General features: G+C 40.8%; 1 protein-coding gene across 1 annotated transcript; it reads left to right on the top strand.

The window, feature by feature from the left end:
• The first annotated feature begins 4,586 nt into the window (after window positions 1-4,586).
• On the top strand, window positions 4,587-13,838 carry Idi1 (isopentenyl-diphosphate delta isomerase 1). The gene is made up of 5 exons (XM_055613198.1): window positions 4,587-4,925; window positions 6,857-7,029; window positions 8,062-8,154; window positions 8,499-8,629; window positions 11,824-13,838. Exons 1-5 carry the CDS (start codon window positions 4,789-4,791, stop codon window positions 12,139-12,141), a joined length of 852 nt encoding a protein of 283 aa, XP_055469173.1. The 5' UTR covers window positions 4,587-4,788; the 3' UTR covers window positions 12,142-13,838.
• The last annotated feature ends 12,081 nt before the right edge of the window (window positions 13,839-25,919 follow it).

The raw sequence follows: 25,919 nt of genomic DNA, 5'->3' as shown, positions 1-25,919 counted from the left end.
TAGATCGAGTTGAAGGCAAACCTGGGTAACTTAGTGAGAAGCTATTTCAAAGTTCTGAAAGTGAAAAGAGAGGGCTGGGTATGTAGTCCAGTGGTACAATGCTAACCTAATGTCCATGAGGCCCCAGGATTGATCTTCAACAATGGGTATACTAAAGCCTCTGCAGTGCCTAGGCCTTTACTGTAACACTACTGAATTGTCTTGAAACTGAGTGTGTTAATTAGCTTCCCATTGCTGTGATTGAAAACAAAGGAGGAAATATTAATTTTGGTTCATCATTAAAGAAGTTTCAGTCCATGGTCACTAGGCGGTATTGACTTTGAACCTATGGGAATAAGAAGGTGGTCATCATGACAGAGAGGATATAACAGAGCAAAACTGATCACTCTACTGAAGACAAAGGCATGAGCGAAAACAAAATATAATCTTCAAGAATGTATTTCCAGTAACCAAGTTCCTCCAACTAGGTTCTAACCTAAAACTTTCCATTATCTCCTAACAGTTCCTTCAGTTGCCAGTGCTATAAGGGATAATCCATTGATAAGATCATGATGCTCATACTATCATAACTCAGGCTCAACCTCTGACTCTTGCTATTCTGCTGCATTGGGGACCAAATCTTCCACACATGACCTCTGTGGGTCATTTCCTATCCAAACCATGAACAGTAAAGAAAAAGATTTTCCATAAATTTGTATTTCTTTTTAAGATTTTAAAAATAAAATCTATTGGTTGGGTTATTCTGCCACTTTGTTTCTTGCCTCATTGTCCATAAATACATAAAACTGCTTACAAAACTACTTATAATGTAATAATGCAATAGTTGAAGAAAACCTCTGAAATAATGCCAATGGTTCAATATGTACAATGCAATAATATTTAATTAGAAAAGAAAGCAATGATTTATTTCTAAAGTCCTATATGTCTCCATTTCTGCTTATCCTTTGAACCTTGTACTCACATTCTTAGTATTGTTGATTGGACCAGAACGGGATTCTGACACAAAGATAGATTTTTAAATCTAAAGCAAGCAACCCATAACAAAGGCCAATTCAAAAAGAGTGCAGGGCTCTCCAAATAAATCCTCTAGAAAGTTCCATTAAAATAAAGGGCATCTAGCAATTGGGACTAATGTTAAGAGACCTGAAAAGCTGAAAAGTCCCCAGGAGGGAGACAATAATCATGAAGTACTGGAAAACTCAAAGGTCAGTAATCCAGTTTGAAGTTATGAAATGTTGCTGAGATTCCCTGAAATATTGGAGCCCAGACCTGTGAGGTCCAAAATTCCAAAACAACCCAAGCAGGCACAAGAGGCCAGCAAAGCAAGATCTTCATTTGAATCGGGTAGCAACCTTGACCAGTCAGGGACAACAGGACGGACTTGGGAGCTGACTGTGTCCTTGAATATCCATCTTAGTATTTAAGCAGATGACAAAAATTTACTGTACTCAGATCAATTAGGGCCACAGAACAGACTCAGGAGCTAAGCTGTGACCCAGGGCCAGAAAGCTACAGAGTTTTTAATCCTGAAATCCACAAACATCTGTACCAAGTTATTCCACCAATCAGGATTCAGGATAGAGGACTTCCTTAGGAACAAGTTTTTATGGTACACGTATCCTGTTCCCATTGATTGGATTATTGAACTGTGTGGGTGGTCAGTAGTGGGTTGACTTACCTAGCCTTTGTGTCTCAATTTGCCAACGAGGATTACCCACATACATGTCTCTTTATGTCTAGCATGATGTCAGTTACCCAGGAAGGTCTTGGGAACTTAAACTTTATTTGACCCCTATTCAAAATGGAAGTTTTATGCAAAATGGCTTCAATTTGGTTCCTTCTTACAGAACTATCTTCCTTTCAACCTTTAAACACACACACACACAGCTAAAGTACCTTTTCTGGACTACTAAGTTTTACTTACCTTGTCTTTATAACCCCTCTTTTTTTTTCCTAGCATTCTTTTGGCCAAATACAAACATAGATTAAAATATTTCATGCCAAGAATGGTGGTGCATGCCTGAAATCAGCACTTAGGAAGCCCAGGCAGGAAGCTTTTGAGTTTAATACCAGCCTAAGGCTACATCACAGCTCAAATACTTTTCTCTGCAATGGATAAATACTTAGTTTAAAGCCAGCCTGAAGCTACATGATATTTCAAACACTGTCCTTGCCAAAGAGAAAAACCATTAGTTCAAGGCTAATCTGGATTACTTATATATCTTCAGCTTAGTCTGTGGTGCAAAGCACAATACCTTGTCTTCAAAAACTCCAGTCACAGGCCTTTTGTGGGGTCATTTGAGAAAATGCTCCCACTTTTAAGATTTTAAAATTTTTATGTGAATGGGCATTTGCCTGCATATATGTATGTGCACCACATGTGTGCTCAGTGTTAGTGGAGGCCAGAACTAGTGTCAGACCCTCAGAACTGGAGTTATAAATGATGGTAATCTGTCATGTGGGTGCTGGGAACCCCATCCAGTGCCTCTGCAAGAGCAGCCATTTCTTGGCTAAGCCATTTATCTAATGTGACCTTCTCCCCATCTTGATCAGAAAATCTGAGGCTTCTGATGGAGAAGAAAAAAAAGTCTGCTGCAAATTATTTCAAACAGTTGTATCTGGCATAAAACCTACAGGATTAATACTGCAGCCGTGTGCACCTGTGTAGCTTCCTCATGATGCCCGTGGAGTATTCAGATTTGGCTGGTGCTAGCATAAAGGTAGCCCAGTTGGTTGTTTGGCTGTTTGGTTGGCAGACCTTTGCTCAAAAAATTTTGAGTGCCAGAGACAGGGGTTATCTATTAATTAAGCAATCAACTCCTGCTTTGCATTTCAGCTCATATAAATGAAAAATAACATAAAGAGAAATAGTTATAATTATTATAACCATTATCAATGATTTAATAGCATTTACCAGTGTTTTAACAATACTTCATTCCTGTCTTAGATCCCAGGAAAAGGTGCCTAATGTGTGATAATATTGGTGATATTAATGTGATTGCTTGATAGTGAATAATGAAATGTATCAACATTTGGAAGACTTGCTTAATTCAGTAACTCAATCAAATGGCTAATTCATGTTACAAAATCATACATAGGAAATATACTTTTAAATGTTCCAAATATGTACTTGAGTCCCACAGATACTGGGCTGGGAAGAGAGTTTGGGTAAAGTGTGAAAACAAAGACCTGAGCTCAGATCCCCAGCAACCATGGAAAAAGCCAGGCATCTCAGTGTGCATGTATAACCCGAAACTGGGGAGAAGCATGAGGATTTGCTGGCCATTCATTCATTCATTCATTCGGTTTTTCAAGACAGGGTTTCTCTGTGTAGCTTTGGCTGTCATGGAATTCCCGCTGTAGACCAAGCTAGCCTCAAACTCTGAGATCTGCCTGCCTCTGCCTCCCAAGTGCTGCGGTTTAAGACAAGCCACTATAACCCCTGCTCAGACATAGCCCATGGTAGCTCAGTATCCATGTAAGGGGGTCAGATGGAAGGAGAGGAGGACTTCCCCTCTCAGTGGACTTGGAAGGGGGCAGGGAGGAGATGAGGGGGGGGGGAGGATTGGAAGGGAAAGAGGGAGAGGGCTACAGCTGGGATACAAGTGAATGTATAAAATTATTTAAAAATAAAAAAATGTTAAAAAAAATAAAAAAGTTTTATGAAGTAAAGTGTTTGAAGGGCACTTGACCACAAAACAGGACAAAATATAAAATATAGATGGATGTTTTAATGTTTTATTTTTAGTAAGTATACATTATGTATCTTTCTGCATGAAATGGAAATGCAAAATTAATATATGTTGCATTAGTTTTTAAATTTTGTTTTAATTGTAAATGGGATGTTAAGTGTTACCCTTGCAATAAAGTTATTTTTCCATAAAAAAAAAAAAGACGTGCCACATTTACAAAAAATTCACACATAATTTGTAGTGAAAAATTCCTACCATATGATAATCTTGTGTCACTGAATTTATTGAGAATGGATCGTCACATGATGGTTTAATGACTAATTAATCCAGTCCAGACGCGGGTTCCCCAACTGCACTCTACTTCATTTAACTTTGCTCAACAATTCCGCACTCCAAAGCACCCCGGGAATTATCGCTGCTGCAAATGTACATAATTTTCTACCCGGAAACAGACTGGGATATCATGCTGGGGAGGCAGGGGTAAATGTTACAAACACGTTAACTGCTTTTTCTTTATTTTTCCCTCAACACCCTCCCCACCCCCACTTTCAGGCAGGGTTTCTCTGTGTAGTCTTGGCTGTCCTGCACTCGCTTTATAGACCAAGGTGGCCTCCAACTCCAGAGATCCTCTTGCCTCTGCCTCCCTGAGCGCTGGGATTACAGGAGTGCGTCCGACTGCTTTTTCTAACTTCCATCAATGTCCAGTGAGAAAACTGCTCGGCGGGAGGCGTCTGACATCATCACGCACAAACACCCTCCGGCGTCAGGGGTCATGCCCTGGTTTTTGCCTCCAGCTATTGGCGTGCCCGGGCATGGTCGAAGGTGCCATTGGCTGGCGACCGACTAAGCCACACCCTCCTCAAGACACCGCCCCAGTAGGGAAACTTCCCCACCGGGAAGCAGCAGGGCGTGCGGGCCGTCTCAGCGGCCCACCGGGCGCCCTCGACAACCCCCGTCGCGGCCCAGGGCCGCCGCCCCTTCTCGCGACCTCCAGCGCCTCTTCCAGAGCCACGCGCCGGGGAGGTGGTGCCACCGCGCGCCAGCCTCGCGCGGCCGTGACGTCAGGCGGGCGCTAGCGTGGCAATTGGCTGAGGGCATGTGGCGCGGACGGGCGCTGGCGCGGGTGATTGGACAGGCCTTTAGGGGGCGGGCTCCGGAGGCGGGGCTTGCAGCGGAGGGAGTTAAAATCCGGCGGCCCGCCGGGCTCCGCGGCGTCTCTCGCTGGAATATCTGGTAAGGGTGCCTGTGTTAGGCGAAGGACGGCTCGCGCCGGGAGGGCGGGGTGGCGTTGTGAGGCCGAGCTGGCAGGGCTTTCCAACGCGGTGCCACGGTGGGCCTTTGACGTGTGGGTTGCCCGGGACTGCCGCCTCCGTCTGGGCATCACTGCCCTTGGGCTGGGTGCGTGGTCCTGGAAAGCGTTGGCTGGTCGACTGCGTCCCAGGGGCTGTCGGGGGTGAGGCCCGAGGAGCGATCCGACGGTCTGAAAAAAACTGCTGCGGTTCCTAGACCTTGGGGAACTGACTCCAGAAAACCTGGTCTTCGCTCCTGTGTGGAGCACTTCACTTGTCTTTTTCCAAAAACGAGTAAATAGGTCGACTCCTAAGCTGCTTTCCTGTAGCTAAAGGAAAGGCTTGCAGGTGTTGTGGTTGATAAATGTCTGGGTGGATTTTACAGAGAGATGGAAACGCTTCTCTATGTTCCTAGATCTTTTTCTTGAGTTCGGTGATGTGCATTTGTATTTTCTACAACTCATCTTTTTTTAAAAATTATTATTAATTACAGGTTATCCACTTTGTGTCCCACCTGTAGCCCCTCCCTCGTCCCCTCAATCCCACCCTCCCTCTTCTCCACCCACGCCCCCTCCCCCAGTTCACGGATAGGGGAGGTCCTCCTCCCCTTCCATCTGATTCCACGACTGTTCTTTAAGTGGATGAGAAAATGTCACTCGATCCTGTCATCATGAAGTTCTTTCTTTATATCCTGGCGTTATGAGTTAAAGACTAATTATTTCAGAAAGTTTAGTAATTCCACAAGAATACAATCTGCCTTAATGAGTATTTTAAATTAGTCTATGAACGTTGTAAATATATCCTGTGAGTTTAAGTCCACTTTTCACATCTTCTGTAATCATTAAGCTCATTTCTGGGTTTTTTTGGTATTCAATATTTTTAGCCTCATTGCCATCAGTGACTTCTGACATTCCCCTTTCTCTCACTTAGTTGAATCTCTACTCTATTTACTTTTAGAAATGTTAGGTAGCCATTTCTGTACTTCTTTATTTAAACTCCGTATATGTTCAGTGATATGTTTCAACTCCATTAATCTATATATTTAAAAGTAGAGCACATGGAATCTTCAAAATAAATAGTGTGGAAAAACTTAAAAAAAAACTGGGAAGACATGTAAGGTATTCTATTCTGAAGAACACAAAGATTAGAGAGGTCTCCTTGAATATAATGAATAAAGTTTTCTCTTCATCAAGAAATATTATCTATAGACTGGCTGCTTTGGGGAGAATTGACAAAATAGTTGCATAAATCTTTTCTAACTAGGAGCCCAGGTTGAAATTTGGACTACATCTTACTGGGACATTGATTAAATGATTGGGAACTGGACTTTGTAAACTGGATTTCAATTAACATTGGTTTGTGGCATTTGATAGCAGTTGTGCTAAGAAAGAGAATGGCAATAAATTAATTAATTAATTAAGTAAGTAAGTAAGTAATTTGCGTGATTGTGGGGACATGTAATTGAAAATCCAAAGACTTGGGGAAAAATAGGAGGAAAAGTTAGGTTGGAGCCAGATCATGCATGAATAAATATATTAAAAATACACAAAGGGAAAATATTTGACTTTCCAATGCTACAAGAGATGTCAGTTCAATTATTTGAATAGAACATTGAGTTTGCCATTTTAGAGCAAATGTTATAAAAGACTAGTTGTGATTGTAAGAGAAAAGATGGACAAGATAGGGTTGAGTGTTTGGCCAGTGGCATTCTTAAAGAAGCCCCATGGAGGGCCTGTGATGCTGCAGATGGGAAGAGTAAGCGTAATTGTATTTGCTTGTGGTTGAATTAGTTCCTCTGCTCAAATCTAGATCTGCTTCTTTATTACATTTATATGCCATTTAGAAAACTAATATAATGACTTTTCTCAATGTTAGTACTCTAGGTCAGATCAGACATTCTGTCGCAATGCCTGAAATAAATACCAGCCATCTTGATGAACAACAGGTTAAACTTCTAGCAGAGATGTGTATTCTTATTGACGAAAATGACAATAAAATTGGGGCTGACACCAAGAAAAACTGTCACCTAAATGAAAACATTGACAAAGGTACTGTTTTAAAGTATTTTTTGTTATAAAGTGATTTGTTTAGACATTTCTAATGAGCTGACAAAAATATTGAAATAAAAGGAATGCTTTTTCTTTGGGCGGTTAGAGAGGGTCTCACTATGTAACTCTGACTCGATGGTGCTCACAGAAATCTGCTTCCCAAAATACTGAGAGATCCCTTTTTTTTTTTCTTTCTTTCCTTCCTACTTTCTTTCTCTCCTTTCTTCCTTCTTTCCTACCTTCCTTCCTTCCTTCCTTCATTTGTGTGTGTGTGTGTGTGTGTGTGTGTGTGTGTGTGTGTAAATGCTTTGCCTTCATGTATGTATTTGAACCACATGCATCCCTGGTGCTCACAGAGTTCAGTAGAGGATAATAGATACTCTGGAACTGGAGCTACAGGTGTTTGTGAGCCATCATGTGAGTTCTAGGAATCAAATGTGGGTCGTCTAAAAGCACAGTGAGAACTCTTAACCACTGAGCCATCTCTTCAGCCCTGAGATATCCATTTCTTAATGACCTTTTACCTTTCATTCCAGTTAAATAGTGTAGAAATAAAATCTACTTTGCTACCTCTCCTTTAAATATTTCTCTCCACTTTATGGACTTTATTAAGCAGCTTCAGAATAATTCTGGGCTTATAAAAAAGGAATAGATTATTAACAGTACTCAAACCTGTCTTTTTGAAGACTGGAGAGAGAAGTAGGTGTTGAATGGAAACATGAACCTTCACACACACACACACACACACACACACACACACACTGCAGGATACAAAATGGTCTGGGTTAACTCTTTCTGAAAGATCATTTGGCCTATATCAAACCTGCCAACCTTGCTATTTCTTTCACTTGGTGACTGAGTCTTACTGGTTCTCTGGAACTGTTCTCCATAACAGCTATACAGAGATTCCTATCAGAAGACTGGAAAATAGCAGAGATATTAGCAAGTTGCTGATCATATTCTCAACTGCAAGAGGGAAAATTGGACAAATAACTGGCATTTTCTAACCAACCATACTTGTTTTGTTTTTAGGATTATTACATCGAGCTTTTAGTGTCTTTTTATTTAATACTGAAAATAAGCTCCTGTTACAGCAGAGATCAGATGCTAAAATTACCTTTCCAGGTTAGTATACTTAATGAACAAGGTAGATTTTGCTGAGAACTATATTTAAACTGACTGAATTTTTGAAACTCTGGGGTCGAAAAGGAACAGCCAGACAAATGGCTTCATTATTATGTTAGTTAATAAGTTTATACAATGAGTATAATTTTAATATCTGAATTATCTATATATTTTGATCTTGATTAAGAAAGCATTAAAACCTCTAACCGTCTTTTAGAAAATACTAGTGGGAGCCCATTGTAACGGACTTAAAACTCTGATTTGATTACTTATAAAACTTTTTCTTGATTTTTTCAGGCCTGATTTGAAAAAAATTTTTCTTTGTTCATATTAATACTTTCCAGGTTGTTTCACCAATAGTTGCTGTAGTCATCCCTTAAGTAATCCAGGTGAGCTTGAAGAAAACAATGCCATCGGTGTAAAGCGAGCAGCACAGAGGCGCTTAAAAGCTGAATTGGGAATCCCCTTAGCAGAGGTAATCCATCATACTAAACAATCTACAGCCGAAATCTAAGCATGTTAAGACACTGATTGATTACCAAAAAGAAATTTTCAGCAATGCTTTGAGTGCACCCCAGTGTTGTACATTCCTGGCAAGTACTCTTCCACTAAGTTCCAGGCCAATAATTCTATTTTGATACAGAGTTTAACTATGCCCAAGCTGCCCTTAAATTCTTCATCCTTCCTGCCACAGCCTCCGAATTGCTGGGGTTATAGTAGTACGGAGTCTGTAGTTTGTAACTTCCTGATTTATGAAATTAGCCCTTCAATAGGACTATTATGTACATTTTTATTGTTTTGGTTTTTTAGACACTATCTTGCTCCACAGCTCATATTGGCCTTCAGTACACAATATGCTTGTTTTTGCATCCTAACTGCTGGGATTCCAGCTAAATTGTTTTATTTCTCTCTCTTTAAAAAAAAAAAAAAAAAAATACCGTTTTAGATTTGTTTTATCTTCTTAAATGTATGAGCGTTTTGCCAACAGTAATGCCCACCTAGTGCCAAAAAGACCAGAAAGAATGTGTTAGATTACCAGAAACTGGAGTAGCAACTAGTTCTGAGTCACCATGTGCATGCCAGAACCCAAACCTGAGTCTTCTAGAAGAGCACGTGATAGGTACTGCTAAGCTGTCTCTCCAGCCTCTTGCTTTAAAAATTTCAATACCTATTTTTTATGTCAGTGTTTTTTCTGCATGTGTGTCTTGTGTGCCATGTATGTGCAGTGCTAGAAGACACCAAAACCCTGAGTCCTGTGGAAGAACAGATAGTACCTTTAACTGCTGAGCTATCTCCCCAGCCTCCCTCTTTTTGGGGGGGAGGGACAGATACAATGGCTCTCATGTAGCTCAGGCTGACCTTGAGCTCACTTTGTAGCTGAAGATGATCTTGATCTGATGATCTGCCTGCCTTTGTTTTCCTAGTGCTCAGAATATAAGTATCATGCCTAGTTTATGTGGTGCTGGGGATGGAACCCAGGGTATCATCCATGCTTGCCAAGCCCTAACTGAGCTAAGTCCCAACATGGAGGAGGCAGAGGTAGGTGGTTCTCTCTGAGTTTCAGGCCAGTCTTATTTACACAGAGAGTTCTAAGCTAACCAGGGCTACATGGTGAGACCTTGCCTCAAAATGAAAGAATGAAGGAACAATTAGAAGGAACTATTCCAAGGAAAGAAAGGGTTATTTAAATAAATGAGATTTGTAGTTCATGTTCCTAAGGATGTCCACAAGAAATCATTCATCTCTGATTTTATCAATTATAATAGCCAACCTTATAGACTTGAACAAAACTATGACCATCATTTTAAGAAACCCAAATTTAGGGCTAGCTAGCCTTTAGCACACTGTGTAGACCAGGCTAGCTTTGAACTTTGCCTGCCTCAGCTTCTAGCCACATGGTGGAACCAAAGGAGTACACCACCATGCCTGACTAAATTGTCCTCTTTAAAGATTAAGACAAAGTGTCTCACATTTAGTTGAAATGGTAAATGTTCTATAAAAGCCAGTTACTTAAAGTATGAATGCTGTGTTTTAGTTTGAGTAACTTTTTAAATTAATTTTTTTATTAATTACAATTTATTCATTTTGTATCCAAGCTGTAGCTCCCATCCCTCCTTCCCTTCCAATCCCACCTTTCCTCCCTCTTCTCTTATGCCCCTTCACAAGTCCCCTGATAGGGGAGGTCCTTCTACCGATACATCTGACCCTAACCTAGCAGGCGTCATCAGAACTGGCTGCATTGTCTTCCTCTGTAGACTGGTAAGGCTGCTCCCCCACTTAGGGGGAGGTAATCAAAGAGCCAATCACTGAGTTCATGTCAGAGACAGCCTCTGTTCCCCTTACTAGGGTAGCCCACTGATATGGGCTACATCTGTACAGGGGTTCTAGGTTATCTCCATGCATGGTCCTTTGGTTGGAGTATCAGTCTCAGAAAAGACCCCTGTGCCCAGAGTTTTTGGTTCTGTTGCTCTCCTGGAGCTCCTGTCTCCTCCAAATCTTTCTCTCTCTCCCTTCTTTCATAAGATTCCCTGCACTCTGCCCAAAGTTTGGCTCTAAGTCTCAGCATCATCTTTAATACCCTGCTAGGTGGAGTCTTTCAGAGGTCCTCTGTGGGGGCTCCTATCCTATTGCCTGTTTTCTCCCTCCACAATGTTCAACCCATTTGTCTTTCTGAATGAGGATTGATCCTCTCATCCAGGGTCCTCCTTCTTGCTTAGCTTCTTTAGGTGTATAGATTTTAGTATGTTTATCCAATATTATATGTCTAATATTCACTTATAAGTGAGTATATACTGTGTGTGTCTTTCTGTTTCTAGGATACCTCACTCAGGATGATCTTTTCTAGTTCCCATCATTTGCCTGCAAATTTCATGATTTCCTTGTTTTTAATTGCTGAGTAGTATTTCATTGTGTAAATGTAGACATTCAAAACAGTAATAATTTTCCATATAGTAGACTAGTACTTTAAAGTTCTGATTGTAGGCTAGGTGGAGGTGGCACATGCCTTTAATCCCAGTACTCAGGAGGCAGGCAGAACTTTGTGAGTTGAGAGCCAGTCTATTCTACAGAGGAAGTTCCAAGACAGCCAGAGCTGTTAAACAGAGAAACCGTCTCAATAAATAAATAAATAAATAAATAAATAAATAAATAGATAAATAGATAGATAAATAAATAAAAGCTCTGATTGCGAAATTATGCTGCTGTCATTCAACATCCTGTTAAAGGACTGGAGAGATGGCTCAGCAGTTAAGAGCACTGGCTCCTCATCCAAAGGATCCAACATGGTAGCTCACAGTCCTTTGTAACTCCAGTTCCAGGAGATCAGTTGCCCTCTTCTTGTCTCCCAGGGCACCAGGCACACAACTGGTACACAGATATATATGCAGGCGAAACACTCAAATACACAGAAAATAAATTTACAAAACAAGATATCCCTTAAATGTGTTAATTTTAGGTTATCTTTTGTCATTAGTTGTCTTTTCTCTGTTTTTTTGAGACGCTGTCTCACTGTGCATCCTTATCTAGCTTTGAAATTACTATGTCGAGCAGACTGACCTCAAACTCAGAACCGCCTAGCTCTGCCTCCTCAGCGCTGGGATTAAAGACATGCATCACTTTGCCCGTCCTCATCGATAATATTACTAACTGATTTTTCTTTTTATGTTGTAGGTTGATCCAAATGAAATGCATTATCTAACACGAATTTACTACAAGGCCCAATCTGATGGTATTTGGGGTGAACATGAAATTGACTATATTTTGTTTCTGAGGAAGGATGTAACTTTGAATCCAGATCCCAATGAGATTAAAAGCTATTGTTATGTATCAAAGGAAGAACTCAAAGAAATTGTGAAGAGAGCAGCCAGTGGTGAAATTAAGTTAACTCCATGGTTTAAAATTATTACAGACACTTTTCTCTTTAAATGGTGGGACAACTTAAACAATTTGAGCCAATTTGTTGACCATGAGAAAATACATAGAATGTGAATGTATAAATGAAGTGAAAATTTTTCTACCTAGTAAGAATGGTTTGGTTTTAAATTGGGCTCCTTTCTATGGCACATAGGAATTTTACAACCAGAATTCGTTTGAGAAAAAAACCCAACTGACTTTCAGTTTTGTAGTATATCCATGTGCACTGATATTTGTAAAAGACATTTATGAGAGGTTATTCTGAAATTATTCCATAAATAAAAACAATTTAGCCTGTCCAAATATATGGCTGTGACAAGATTGAAGAATTAAGAGAGAACTCATTTTTTACATTTTGACAAACATATTCAGAACACTTTCCTATTAGCCACGTATTTTATATAGCATTAAATTTTATCATAGGCCTGAAAATGAGCTGCTTCAGAATCGCACTAACAGATTAAGTGGGCAGGGCTGGGGATACAGTTCAGTGGTGCTATGATTACCTTGCAGACATGATGGCATGGGTTGTTAGTCGCTAAGCCTAAAGATAATTATAACAATAACAACGACAGAACAGGGTCAAGGAAGAGCCAGTAATATCCTGCAGTCTTCACATGGGATGATTCATTTCAGGACCCCCTTCACAACCAAAACTCTGGATGCACAAGACTTACAAGATTTGCATATAACTTATGCACCCTTCTCTCACACTTCACACTTCTCCAGGTTGATTGTAGCACTAACAGCAGTGTAAATGTTAACCATGATTATTATACAATGCTTTGTAAGGAAAAGCTGCATGTGCAGTAAGATCAAATGTTAATGTACAATTTCTATGAGCCCCTGGATGTTTGACTCACAGATGAAAGGCCAGTTCTGTATACTAATTTCTGTCATTCTCAGTTGATTTTGTGCTTTAACCATTCTGAAATTATTTTCCTATTGAAAGTTAACTATTTTGGTGGTAATGTTAACTAATTAACTCAGTTAACTGCTGTTTAGCAAAATCTGTTTACAATTATAGTGGAAGAGATGTTAAGTCATAAGGTGGGAGTGAGTTCTACTTTGCAAGAGTTGAGAAAGTCTTCAGCACTACCATCCATTGCTGGGGCTGGATCATGATGTAGGGTTCTGATCTGTGTTTGGATGTTTCTGAGCCCTGTACATGCAGTATCAATTGGTAGCCTTTTGTAAAGACAACCACAAAATAAAAAATAAAACTGGGGCAGGGTGTTGAGACAGGTTTTCTCTGTAGCCCTGGCTGTTCTAGAACAGTCTGCAGAGCAGGATATCTTCTCAGAAAGCCACCTCCCTCTGTCTCCCAAGTGGGAGATTAAAGGCGTGCACCAGCATGCCCAGCAACAACCAAAAGTTTAATGGATGATAGTACGTGTTCTCTAGCAGAAAGAGATGCCTCTCGTAGCGAACCAATCACTGTTCTATAGTCAGGGCATTTTAAAGGTGGAAGTGGGAGGGATAGCAATGAGGAAGTTTATGATGAGTAAGTTAACGTTACAGAACAGACATATATTAAGATTTTGAGGTTATAGACTAGGTATACATTGGCATTGTATCTTGATTGAAGCCACGGGTGTGTCAGATTTGAGCTCTTCAGACAGCTTTATTCTTAAATGCTGTATAATGAATAATTTTTTTCTTATAAACATTTTATAAATTTAATTTTTCCCAAACTCGGGACAGTTGTTTTATCATTGGAGATATGGCTATGTATCAAGTATTTATTGAAAATTAAAAATAAATTATTTTAATATTGTCTGCTTTGTTAATATCTGAATACACTAATAAAAGCACTACCATACAAGTCGACGGCCTGACTCCAGTCCCCGAGACCTTCATAAAAGGAGGATGTAGTGGGACACAGAATCTCAGCATTCCTAGGGTGACACAGGAGGCAAACATGGAAACTTGGCAGAAAGCTAGAATGTAAGGAGACCCACCTCAGAACAAGGTAGAAGGACTGCTCCAGTCTTAACTTTTTCTTTTATTTTGCAAGGGAAGAACAAGTTTATGTTTCATGCTGCTTTATAAATAGGAGAAAAATGTTCTATAGATAAGGTGCCCTGACATGGAAAATTTAAACTGAAAAGAAAAAAAGTTTCCTATTTTATTTTACATATATGAGTGCTTTGCCTGCATATATGTGTACATGCCATATGCCTGTAGAGGGGGGCAGGGCATCGGATCCCCTGGAGCTAGGCTTGTAGGTGGTTGAAAACTGCCGGATGTGAGTGTTGGGACTAAACTCAGGGCTTCTGCAAGAGTCATCTTTCCAGATGTAAAATTTAGACTTTTTGTTCTTGTAGACTTGGCAGGTAGCTATTGTGGTAATTTGCCAGCATGCCCTGGTTTGGATCCTGGGATTGTTATCTGCACAAAAGAGAAAGACAAGAAGAGATGGGATGGGATTGCATAGGGAGGAAGGGGACAGGGAGGAGGTGGAGAAGAGAAAGAGGTGTTTTTCTTAGGACAGTGTTACTCAACTGATATCAGACTAATGCAAACTGTACTGCAGTTGAGTACAACTGAAACTTCTGAGAATTTTTATATCCAGTGATCAATGTGACAAACACAATGTCAGTGATAGACGTGTTTTAGTTAGGATGATGAAATTATTGCTGTGATGAAATACCAAAAGAAACTTGGGAAGAAAAAGGAAGGATTTATTTGGTTTATGTTTCCACATCACTGTTCATCATCAAAAGAAGTTAGGAACTTGAGCAGGGCAGGAGCCTGGAGGCAGGAACTGATGCATGGAGCCATGGAGCGTGCTCCTTACTGGCTTGCTTATCATGACTTTCTCAGCCTGCTATCTTATAGAACCCAGGGACCAGTCCAGGGATGGGACCATCTATAATGGACGGACCCCCACTGATCACTAATGAGAAAATGCCATAACTGCTGGAACTTATGGAGACATTTCCTCAACTGGAGGCTCCTTCCTCTCTGATGACTCTTCTGTAAAGTTAATACAAAACCAGTGGGTACAGATATTTTCCACAGAGAGCTGCTGAACGTCCATGTATCAAACGTCCCCCTTTGATACAGGGGGTAGAGTAGTTTTCCACAAGTTCTATGAAAGAATTATTGGCAAAATGAAGACACAGTAAAAGATTTAAGAACTGACTTTTAAATACTAGTCTTCAAGCTGGTACATGGCCTTTCATTCAGATTGCTTCATTCGAATCTGCAACTCCCCAAGAGCTAGAAGAAAGAGGCAAGATGTTTGGATTATCCTAGAACCATCCTGTCAGTGAAGAGAAACTCACCTGTTACAGTATCTCTGAATAGGTGAAATTAAAATGAAATATCTAGGAAAACTACGTAGCCATGGTTACAACCTGTCAAATGGCAGTTCTTGCCTCTAACAATAAAACTGTCAGCTATAAAGAATTTCAAGACAGCACTCAGAAAAATGAAAAGCTGACCAAAACAAATAATTACTTGATGTGAAAATAATTGACCATGATTTAGAAAAGGAAGATGCAGAACCTTCATTTTCATTAAACATGTACTTCAGCAGTGAGAGCACAACAATTAAAATTATTCCTTCAATGCAGGATACACCAAAGCAAATGGACAGACTGGAAGTGTTCTAGATGAGGACTGGAGAATGTATCTTTTTTTTTCTTTATTAATTACACTTTATTCACTTTGTATCCCCCCCATGGTTCCCTCCCTCCTCCAGTTCCAATCCCTCCCTTCCTCCACCCTCTGCATGCATGCCCTTCCTCAAGTCCACTGATAGGGGAGGACTTCTTTTCCTTCCTTCTGATCCTAGTCAATTAGGTCTCATCAGGAGTGGCTGTGTTGTCTTCTGTGGCCTGGTAATGCTGCTTTCCCTTCAGGGGGAGGTAATTAAAGAGCAGGCCAATCAGTTCATGTCAGAGACAGTCCCTGTGGAGAATGTATCTTAAGCTGCTGTAGGCCAAATCACAAAAATACAGAAAATGCTTCAGCACTTTAAGTGTTTCTCTGCCGTTTGATAGTCCTCTTTGTTTTGATAGAATTCTTTGTTTAGCTCTGTACCCCATTTTTTAATTGGATCACTTGATTTGTTGCTTTTTAACTTCTTGGCTTCTTTATATATTCTGGATATCAGCCCTCTGTCAGATATAGGGTTGGTGAAGATCCTTTCCCAGTCTGTAGGATTCAAGAGGTGATTAACTCCTCAAGAGCCACAATCAGGGCCAGTGTCAGCATGATTAAGAAGTGCAAAGAATGAAGTTTCTAATAGACATTCAGTATATTGAGTACAGACAAGCAGTTGCATAACACCCTCTGCCCAGTGCCAGCATGAGGTCCCTGCTGTCACCATTTCATGTGCTCCCGTGGGAGGGGAAAACAAGCCTAAGCCTCAATTGACAGCACCTGTTTTCCTTCTCTTTACACCCGCTGCTGCATCAAGAGTGCCCAAGAAAACGCCTAGAGATATTTCAAGCTTATGTCACTTACTGGGGCAGTTCTGAAAACTTTATAAAAAGAATGAGCAAATGTCCTTGATGAATACTTGCATAGCTGCAACTTGAGGTAGCACTATTCCTAATTTTCTGAGAAAGCACCAGATTGATTTCTAAAGTGGCTGTACAAGTTTACATTCCCACCAGCAGTGGAGGAGCGTTCCCCTTTCTCCACATCCTTTCCAGCATGTATTGTCACTTGAGTTTGGTGAAATCTCAGGGTCGTTTTGATTTGCATTTCCCTGATGACTAAGGACATTGAGCATTTCTTTAAGTGTTTCTCTGCCATTCGATAGTCCTCTGTTGTGAATTCTCTGTATAGCTCTGTATTCCATTTTTTAATTGGATCACTTGATTTGTTGCTGTTTAACTTCTTGAGTTCTTTATATATTCTGGATATTAGCCCTCTGTCAGATACAGGGTTGGTGAAGATCCTCTCCCAGTCTGTCGGCAGTCGTTCTGTTGTGATGACAGTATCCTTTGCTTTACAGAAGCTTTTCAGTTTCATGAGGTCCCAATTTATTGATTGTTGATCTTAGAGCCTATGCTATTCAGGAAGTTGTCTCCTGTGCCAATGAGTTCAAGACTCTTCCCACAGAGGGCCCCTAAAAGACTCTACCTAGCAAGGTATCAAAGCAGATGCTGAGACTCATAACCAAACTTTGGGCAGAGTACAGGGAATCTTATGAAAGAAGGGGGAAGATAGAAAGACCTGGAGGGGGACAAGAGCTCCACAAGGAGTGCAACAGAACCAAAAAATCTGGGCCAGGGGGCTTTTCTGAGACTGATACTCCAACCCAGGAACATGCATGGAGATAACCTAGAACCCCAGCACAGATGTAGCCCATGGCAGCTCGATCTCCAAGTGGGTTCCCTAGTAATAGGAACAGGGACTGTCTCTGACATGAATTCAGTGGCTGGCTCTTTGATCACCTCTCCTTGAGGGGGGAGCAGCCTTATCAGGTCACAGAGGAAGGCAGTGCAGCCAGTCCTGATGAGACCTGATAGGCTAGGATCAGATGGAAAGGGAGGAGGACCACTCCTTTCAGTGGACTTGGAGAGGGGTATGGGAGGAGATGAGGGAGGAAGAGTGGGAATGGAAGAGGAGGAGGAATGGAGGCTACAGCTGAGATACAAAGTGAATAAACTGTAATTAATTTAAAAAATATTGTTGAAATGCTTTCTCCTTCTATCGGTCTTTTATCTTTAATGTATACTAAAGGGCAGAAAGTAAACTTAAATATAATATGACCATTAACCTAATAATTATATCTACATTAAAATGCCAAACATGATGTTGCTGCTTGTTAAAAAAGGATTTCAAATGATCGAGTTACAAAGCTCTTGTACACAGGCCCATAGGAGTCTTTGTAAGCATCCAACAGAGATACCTGTGTATATTTATAGCCAAATTATAGAAATATCCTGGATTAAAAGTTGATTGTATAAAAAGTTATATATACCTACATATATGTGACTATTTTAAAATTATTTGTGTGTGTGTGTGTGTGTTTCTCTACATGTATGTTTAGGTGCCTTCAGAGGCCAGAAGTAGGCCCTGGGTCCTCTGGAGCTGGAGTTACAGATGGTGTGAGTCACCTGACATGGGTGCTGGGAACTGAATTTACAAGCACTCTTAACTGCTGAGCCATCTCTACAGCTCTCATATTGGAGTTTTACTCAGCCGTAAAGAAGAATGAAATTGTGTCATCTGTAGTAGAATAGGTACATCATCAGGCTAAACATAACAAGGCTAGGAAAGACCTTTGTCACATTTTCTCTAGATGTATGTGTGTATAGTGTATATGTGTGTGTGTGTGTGTGTGTGTGTGTGTGTGTGTGTGTGTTTACGATGAAGACAGGACAGTAATTAGAAAAGAGGAAGGTGACAACTGAAATCGTAAAGAGACAAGAGAATTTAAAGGGTGTGTGAGAGTAAAGTACATTATTTATATGTAAAAATAAAATCCATCACTTAATTCAACAAATCTACAATAACAATGAAAACATAATCAATCAAAGCTGTGAACAATTAACAGGTGCTAAACAAAGTTATTAATCTCTTTTGAGGAAAACACTTATATTTGCTTTATTTCTCTACATGTTCTGCATTTTATACCGGTTTTTTAATTGCATCAATGAAAAAACATTGCGTCATTTTCTGTCACAGGTGTCTCTAGAAGACATCATGTTTATGACAAGATGTCATTATAAGGCAAAATCAGATGCAGTCTGGGAAGAACATGAAGTTTGTTGCCTTCTGCCTCTCAGTGCAGATCCCAGTGAAATCAGCAGCTTTAGCTACATGACTCAGGAGGAAATGGAAGAGCTCCTAGAAAAGGGGCGGGCAGGCAAGGCAAATTAGAAGTCACCCCCTGGCTGAGAATCTCTGTGGAGAGTCCCTGTATGCGAGGTAGCCTTATGTAGATGAAGTAACCCAGACACATAGTGTGGGACTCAGGCATCAGCTGTGAGGGTGCCCCAGTCCAGCGCCGCTCGCAGGGGCAGACCACAGCAGAAGAAAGGCTCTTGATTTCCATAAATCCGTAAATCATTATCTTTAACTCTCAGTCGTTTCTTTTTGGTCCCAGGGCCATGTCTCCCAGGGCCCATGTTCCTACACAACAAGCCTCAAAGTTATGTAGCCAAGGATGATTTTGAATTTCTGATCCTCCTGCCTACTCCCTTGGCCCCTGGATCCCAGACATACACCACTATGCCTGCTTGGTGCTGGAGACTGAGCCCGAGGCATCATGTGTGCCAGGCAAACATGTGCCTGACAACTACATCCTCATCATAATTTTTTTTTCAGTTGCTTCATTTCTTTATTTTTCATTGGCCTTGGTATAAGGAAAAAACTTTATTGTTTTCCTCAAATGTAATTTCTAATTTTTTAAAATTTTATTTTAGAAATAGGGGAGCTAAAGAAGAGACGATCCCACACAGGTAGAACTGACGTCACCACAGTAGTAACTAAAGTTGCACAACCGGAGGCAAACCTTGAATGTGCACCAGTCCTCTCAAAGGCCAGAGGCTTTGTGTGGGGAAAACCACAAGGACACTAACTCCAGAAAAATCTGTTAGGCACCAAAGTTTGAAAGACTAGAATACCTAGATTACACTTGCTTGTTCTGCTCTGGCTTGCAGCAACTGGATAACCTGTTTACTGGCAACCCGTCTCCACAGCTACACTCAGTATTTGTACGGAACACAGAGCGACACAGTCACACTGGAAACAATTGGGTAAATGAGTGAGCAATCATTTAAACAAACAATTTAAAAGGTAGAGTATGTCACAGAAAGTATTTTTATTTACTCAAAAGGATACTTCAAACTCCAATTTCTAGCTAGCTCTTTTGTTTTATTTAGGGAGGAAGGAGAGAACACCGCTCTTGAAAAAAAAATGATACTTTACATTCTGTTAAATTAAACTCTGTATTTGGAAAGCAGTTTGGCTTGGTTTTGTTTAGCTTTTGTTTGTTTGAAATAGCATTTCATTATGTAGCCAAGATTGGCCTTAGAACTCAAAACCCTCCTTCCTTAACCTCCCAACCTGTCAACCTACCATGCTTGGTTTCTGCAGTATATATATTTTAGGTCTGCCCCTCAACACACACAGGCCACTGATTCACCCTGTATATTAACACATATTAAATTTCTTGTACATTCTTCAACACTGAAACCACTTACCAGAGGAAAACTGATTTGGCTCATGATTTCAGAGGGTCGCAGTCAATCCTTCTGAGGAGGCAAAGCAGTGGGATCATGAAGCAGTAGTTCGTTCACGTGGCACAAATAAAATAGAAAAGATAGGGTCAGAACCTGGGGGTGAGGCTCAGGCCAGTGCTGAGGCCATGCCTTTATATGTGAGAATGAAGGAAGACAAAAGAACAACTGAGAGAGTAGGGGAGCTTGTGGTTGAGTTTGGGGAATATGGAGTTCAAGTTCCCACAGAACACTTACCTGGGGGCTTCTTTGTCATGAAGATGGTACTCTTTACCCTGGAGCTGCAAGAGTAGGCTATGAGTAGTGTGTGCACTGGTTCCCAGAGTTGTTTGGTCACAAATAAACCTCAGAACCAAGAATGCCAAAGTTATTTTGGTATCACCTTATTAAAGACCACATTCTGGAAAAGCCTGTGCAAGCCACACATCTCTGAACACAAACACAAGTGTGCAATCTCCAGTGACTTTTCTCCCATCTCCCATTCTACTCACATATTCACAGTGGAGAACAAATTATTTTTCTTAGACTGCCTTTAAATTTTCTTCTCTGCTACCCAATATTTTTTGTGCACCCATGTTACATGTGTGACATTGTAGATGTGGAGATCAGAGGACAACCTACAGGAGCTGGTTCTCTCCTAACCCTATGGTACTGGGAAACTCAGTTCTCAGGCTTCATCTTTACCCAGTGAACCATCTTGATCACCCCTGATTCTACTTTTTCATCAACCTTAGAGCCTACAGGAGCCATGGAAGTTTCAGTTGAATATCTATTGGCATTAACAACTGATTAAAGGATCCCTGGGTGCAGCAGTCTGGAGGATCCTGGAAATAGGACTAGGTTACAAGACTGAGTAGCCCAACTCTAAGAATAACATCCTCATGGCTGATAGCTGATAGCATTGGCTGGCACAATGTTATGTTTGGATGGCACAATGTTATTTCCTCCAGCCATTCCAGACTCCATTGCCAATCTTCACATTCCTTTCATTCTTCAGGTCAGAGGAAACAAATAAACTGTATCTAGATATAAAGGCTCAGAAGAGTTCTCCACTAGAACCTTTGTTGTTCCCTTAACCTGAAGTAACCACAGTCAAACTTTCAGCATGCTTTTTGTACTTATAGCTTGGAGGGATTACTTTGATATTTATTTGGAAAAGTAATAGCACAGAAGCACAACTAATGAGTTCAAAGGACATAAAAGAACTAGGATCCTAGCTGAACAGGCATGTATGGATAAGTCAAGGATCTCATAATCAAATGCATGCAGTATTCATCTCAGGCTAGGTAAATAGATTGATGAAACAAAAGATCCAGCTCCTGATCCGTAGATTTTATAAAGGTAAGAATTGATCCCCAGATGTGGTTGGTTGGTTTTGCAGAGCTACAGATCAAACCAAGAGTGTCACACAGAACAGCAAGCATCTGCCATCTTCCTTATGTTTGCAGGCTTATGACATCCAGTCACAACAGCCTGATCCCCACTGAGTTTCTTACTGTTGAGACCAGGCTTTCCTTACTCCAAGTTCTTTCATATTGTACCAAACAATAGTTTTTCAGGAAGTACCTTCAGACAGAGTCTTTGGTTTTTTTGTTTTTTTTTTTTTTTTTTTTGTGGCCTTTTTTTAAAAAAATTTTTTATTAATTACACTTTATTCATTTTGTATCCACCCATAAGCCCCTCCCTCCTCCCCTCCCGATTCCACCCTCCCTCCCCTTTCTGCATGCATGCCACTCCCCAAGTCCACTGATAGGGGAGGTTCTCCTCTTCTTTCTGATCTTAGTCTATCAGTTCTCATCAAAAGTGGCTGCATTGTCCTCTACTGTGGCCTGGTAGGGCTGCTCCCCCCTCAGGGGGAGATGATCAAAGAGCAGGCCAATCAGATGATGTCAGAGGCAGTCCCTCTTCTCATTACTAGGTAACCCACTTGGACATTGACCTGCCATGGGCTACACCTGTGCAGGGGTTCCAGGTCATCTCCACGAATAGTCCTTGGTTGGAGTATGGGTCTCTGGGAAGTTCCCTGTCTTCAAATTATCTTGTTATGTTGCTCTCCTTGTGGAGTTCCCTTCCCCTCCAGCTCTTACTATTTCCCACTTCTTACATAGAATTCCATTCACTCTGCCCATCAGTTGGCCATCAGGCTCAGCATCTGCTTTGACGGTCTATACTGCAGAAGCTTTCAGAGGCCCTCTGTGGCAGGTTTCAAGGTTGTTTCCTGTTTTCTTCTGGCTTTCAGAGGCCCTTTGTAGCAGGTTCCGAGGTTGTTTCCTATTTTCTTTTTCTTCTGATGTCCATCCTCTTTGCCTTTCAGGATGGGGATTGAACATTTTAGTTAGGGTCCTCTCTTTTGCTTAGTTTGTTTAGATGTACAGATTTTAGTGGGTTTGTTCTATATTGTATGTTTATATGAGTGAGTATATACCATGCGTGTCTTTTTGCTTCTGGGACAACTCACTCAGGATGATCCTTTCCAGGTCCCACCATTTACCTGCAAATTTCATGATTTCCTTATTTTTCATTGCTGAGTAATACTCCATTGTATAGAAGTACCACAGTTTCTGCATCCATTCTTCAGTTGAGGGGCATCTGGGTTGTTTCCAGCTTCTGGCTATTACAAATAAAGCTGCTACAAACATGGTTGAGCAAATGTCCTTTTTGTGTACTTGTGCCTCTTTTGGAGTGGTATGGCTGGATCTTGAGGAAGCGCTATTCCTAGTTGTCTGAGTAAGCGCCAGATTGATTTCCAGAGTGGTTGTACCAGTTTACATTCCCACCAGCAGTGGAGAAGGGTTCCCCTTTCTCCACAACCTCTCCAGCATGTGTTGTCCCTTGAGATTTTCATCTTGGCCATTCTGATGGGTGTAAGGTGAAATCTCAGGGTTGTTTTGATTTGCATTTCCCTAATGGCTAATGAGGTTGAGCATTTCTTTAAGTGCTTCTCTGCCATTCGATATTCCTCTACAGAGAATTCTCTCTTTAGCTCTGTTCCCCATTTTTTAAGTGGATTACTTGGTTTATTGCTTTTCAGCTTGTTTAGTTCTTTATATATATTGGATATGAGTCCTCTGTCAGATAAAGGGTTGGTGATGATTCTTTCCCAATCTGTAGGCAGTCGCTTTGTTTTGATGACGGTGTCCTTTGCTTTACAGAAGCTTTTCAATTTCATGAGGTCCCATTTCTTGATTGTTGCTCTTAGAGCCTGTGCTGTTGGTGTTCTGTTCAGGAAGTTTTCTCCTGTACCAATGAGTTCTAGGGTATTCCCCACTTTTTTTTCTAGCCAATTTAATGTGTCTGATTTTATGTTGAGATCTTTGATCCACTTGGACTTCAGTTTTGTGCAGAAACATAGATAAGTATGGATCTATTTTCATTTTTCTACATGTAGAATCCAGTTGGACCAGCACCATTTGTTGAAGATGCTATGTTTTTTCCATTGTATGGTTTTGGCATCTTTGTCAAAAATCAGGTGTCCGTAAGTGTGTGGGTTTATTTCTGGGTCTTATGTTCGATTTCATTGATCCACCATTCTGTTTCTATGCCAGTACCATGCAGTTTTTATAACTGTTGCTCTATAGTACAGCTTGAGATCAGGGATGGAGATACCTCCAGAAGATCTTTTATTGTAGAGGATTGTTTTAGCAATTCTCGGCTTCTTGTTATTCCATACGAAGTTGAGAATTTTTCTTTCCAGGTCTGTAAAGAATTGTGTTGGCAATTTGATGGGAATTGCATTAAATCTGTAGATTGCTTTTGGTAAGATGGCCATTTTTACTATGTTAATCCTGCCAAGCCATGAGCATGGGAGATCTTTCCATCTTCTCATATCTTCCTCTAATTCTTTCTTCAGAGACTTGAAATTTTTTTCATACAAGTCTTTGACTTGCTTGTTTAGGGTTACACCAAGGTACTTTATGTCATTTGTGGCTATTGTGAATGGTGTTGTTTCTCTAATTTCTTTCTCAGCCCTTTTGTCTTCTGTATACAGGAGTGCTACTGATTTTTTTGAGTTAATTTTGTATCCGGCGACCTTGCTGAAGGTGTTTATCAGCTGTAGGAGTTCCCTGGTAGAGTTTTTGGGGTCACTCATATATACTATCATATGATCTGCAAATAGTGATAATTTGACTTCTTCCTTTCCCATCTGTATCCCCTTGATCTCCTTCAACTGTCTTATTGCTCTAGCAAGGACTTCCAGCACTATGTTGAGACTCTGTTTTACAAGCAGCCTTCGACTCCAACTTGAAGATGAAAGATGACTGTATTTGGGTGGGTATGTGAATGGCACCACCTGCTCTACACTACACAATGGGCACAAACACCCTGAAAAAAACCTCTTCCCAGGAATAGGAAAGGTACCTAAGAAATATATTGGGATGAATTGAGAATGCAGGGGGAAATGAGTATATGCTGGAAAGAATGTGGAGAAAGGAGAACCCTTCATCATTGATGGTGGGAATATAAACTTGTCCAATCACTTTGGAAATCAATCTGGCACTTTCTTAGACAATTAGGAATAGCGCTTCCTCAAGATCCAGCTATACCACTCCTAGGTATATATCCAAAATATGCTCAAGTACACAACAAAGGCATTTGTTCAACCATGTTCGCAGTGTTGTGCCCAAATCATGATACCCCAAAAGACCACCACCAGGAGCCGAGTCCATTGCAAACCACATGAGGATCTTTTTATTACAAATTACAACTGCTGCTCAGGCTCACACCCCACCACTGCCGAAGTGGTGGGAGCCGAGAGCCCTGTGCTCAGGCTAGTTGGGTGATTTAAAGATTCTGGTCCCTTCCAGCATGCCCAAGGCAGGAGCAATTCCTGCCTGGCAAGCATCTATTGGTCAAAATGCTACATTTTTAATTGATTGGCTATAGGAAGGTCCCCAAACCATTAATGATCTGGTGTCCCTCCCTAGGGGGATGGGCCAGTTTCCTAGCAACTGTATCTCTGGTGGGTGGGGAAAGAATGCAGTAAGGCTGGTTCTTCCCCTCAGGGCATTGCTGGACTTCTCACAGCTAGTTCAGGCCTTAAACTTTAAAAATAACTGCTGATTTTTAATCTTTTGGTCTCTCAGCAGCAGCTTCATTCATGATAGCTAGAACCTGGAAACAACACAGGCGTCCCTCAACAGAGGAATGGGTACAGAAATTGTGGTACGTTTTCACAATGGAATACAACTTAGCAATTAAAAACAAGGAAATCACGAAATTTGCAGGCAAATGGTGGGAACTAGAAAAGATAATCCTGAGTGAGATATCCCAGGAACAGAAAGACCCACACTTGCTTATAAGTGGTTACTAGACATATAATATAGGATAAAGTTACAAAAATCTGTACACCTAAGGAAGCTAATCTAGAAAGAGGATCCTGGGTAAAATGATCAATCCACACTCAGAAAGGCAAATGGGACAGACATTTGAAGAAGGAGAAAACAGGAAACAGGACAGGAGTCTACCACAAAGGGCCTCTGAAAGACTCTGCCCAGCATTGTATCAAAGCAGATGCTGAGACACATAACCAAACTTTGGGCAGAGTGCAGGCAATCTTAGGAAATAAACTGGAGATAGTAAGACCTGGAGGGGACAGGAATTCCACAAAGAGAGCAACAGAACCAAAATATCTGTGCACAAGGCTCT

This window comes from Psammomys obesus, unplaced genomic scaffold (assembly GCF_907164565.1).
Source record: "Psammomys obesus unplaced genomic scaffold, mPsaObe1.curated_primary_1811, whole genome shotgun sequence".
NCBI lineage: Eukaryota > Metazoa > Chordata > Mammalia > Rodentia > Muridae > Psammomys > Psammomys obesus.
The sequence above is the reverse complement of the archived record's forward strand: the minus strand, read 5'-3'. Positions and strand labels throughout refer to the sequence as shown.

Excerpts from the sequence above, each read along its gene's own strand:
- Idi1 (XM_055613198.1), top strand. The coding sequence starts at position 4,789 with ATGTGGCGCGGACGGGCGCTGGCGCGGGTGATTGGACAGGCCTTTAGG. Across the intron at positions 4,926-6,856 it reads GTCTCTCGCTGGAATATCTG|TACTCTAGGTCAGATCAGAC; the intron begins GTAAGGGTGCCT and ends TCTCAATGTTAG. Across the intron at positions 8,155-8,498 it reads TGCTAAAATTACCTTTCCAG|GTTGTTTCACCAATAGTTGC; the intron begins GTTAGTATACTT and ends AATACTTTCCAG.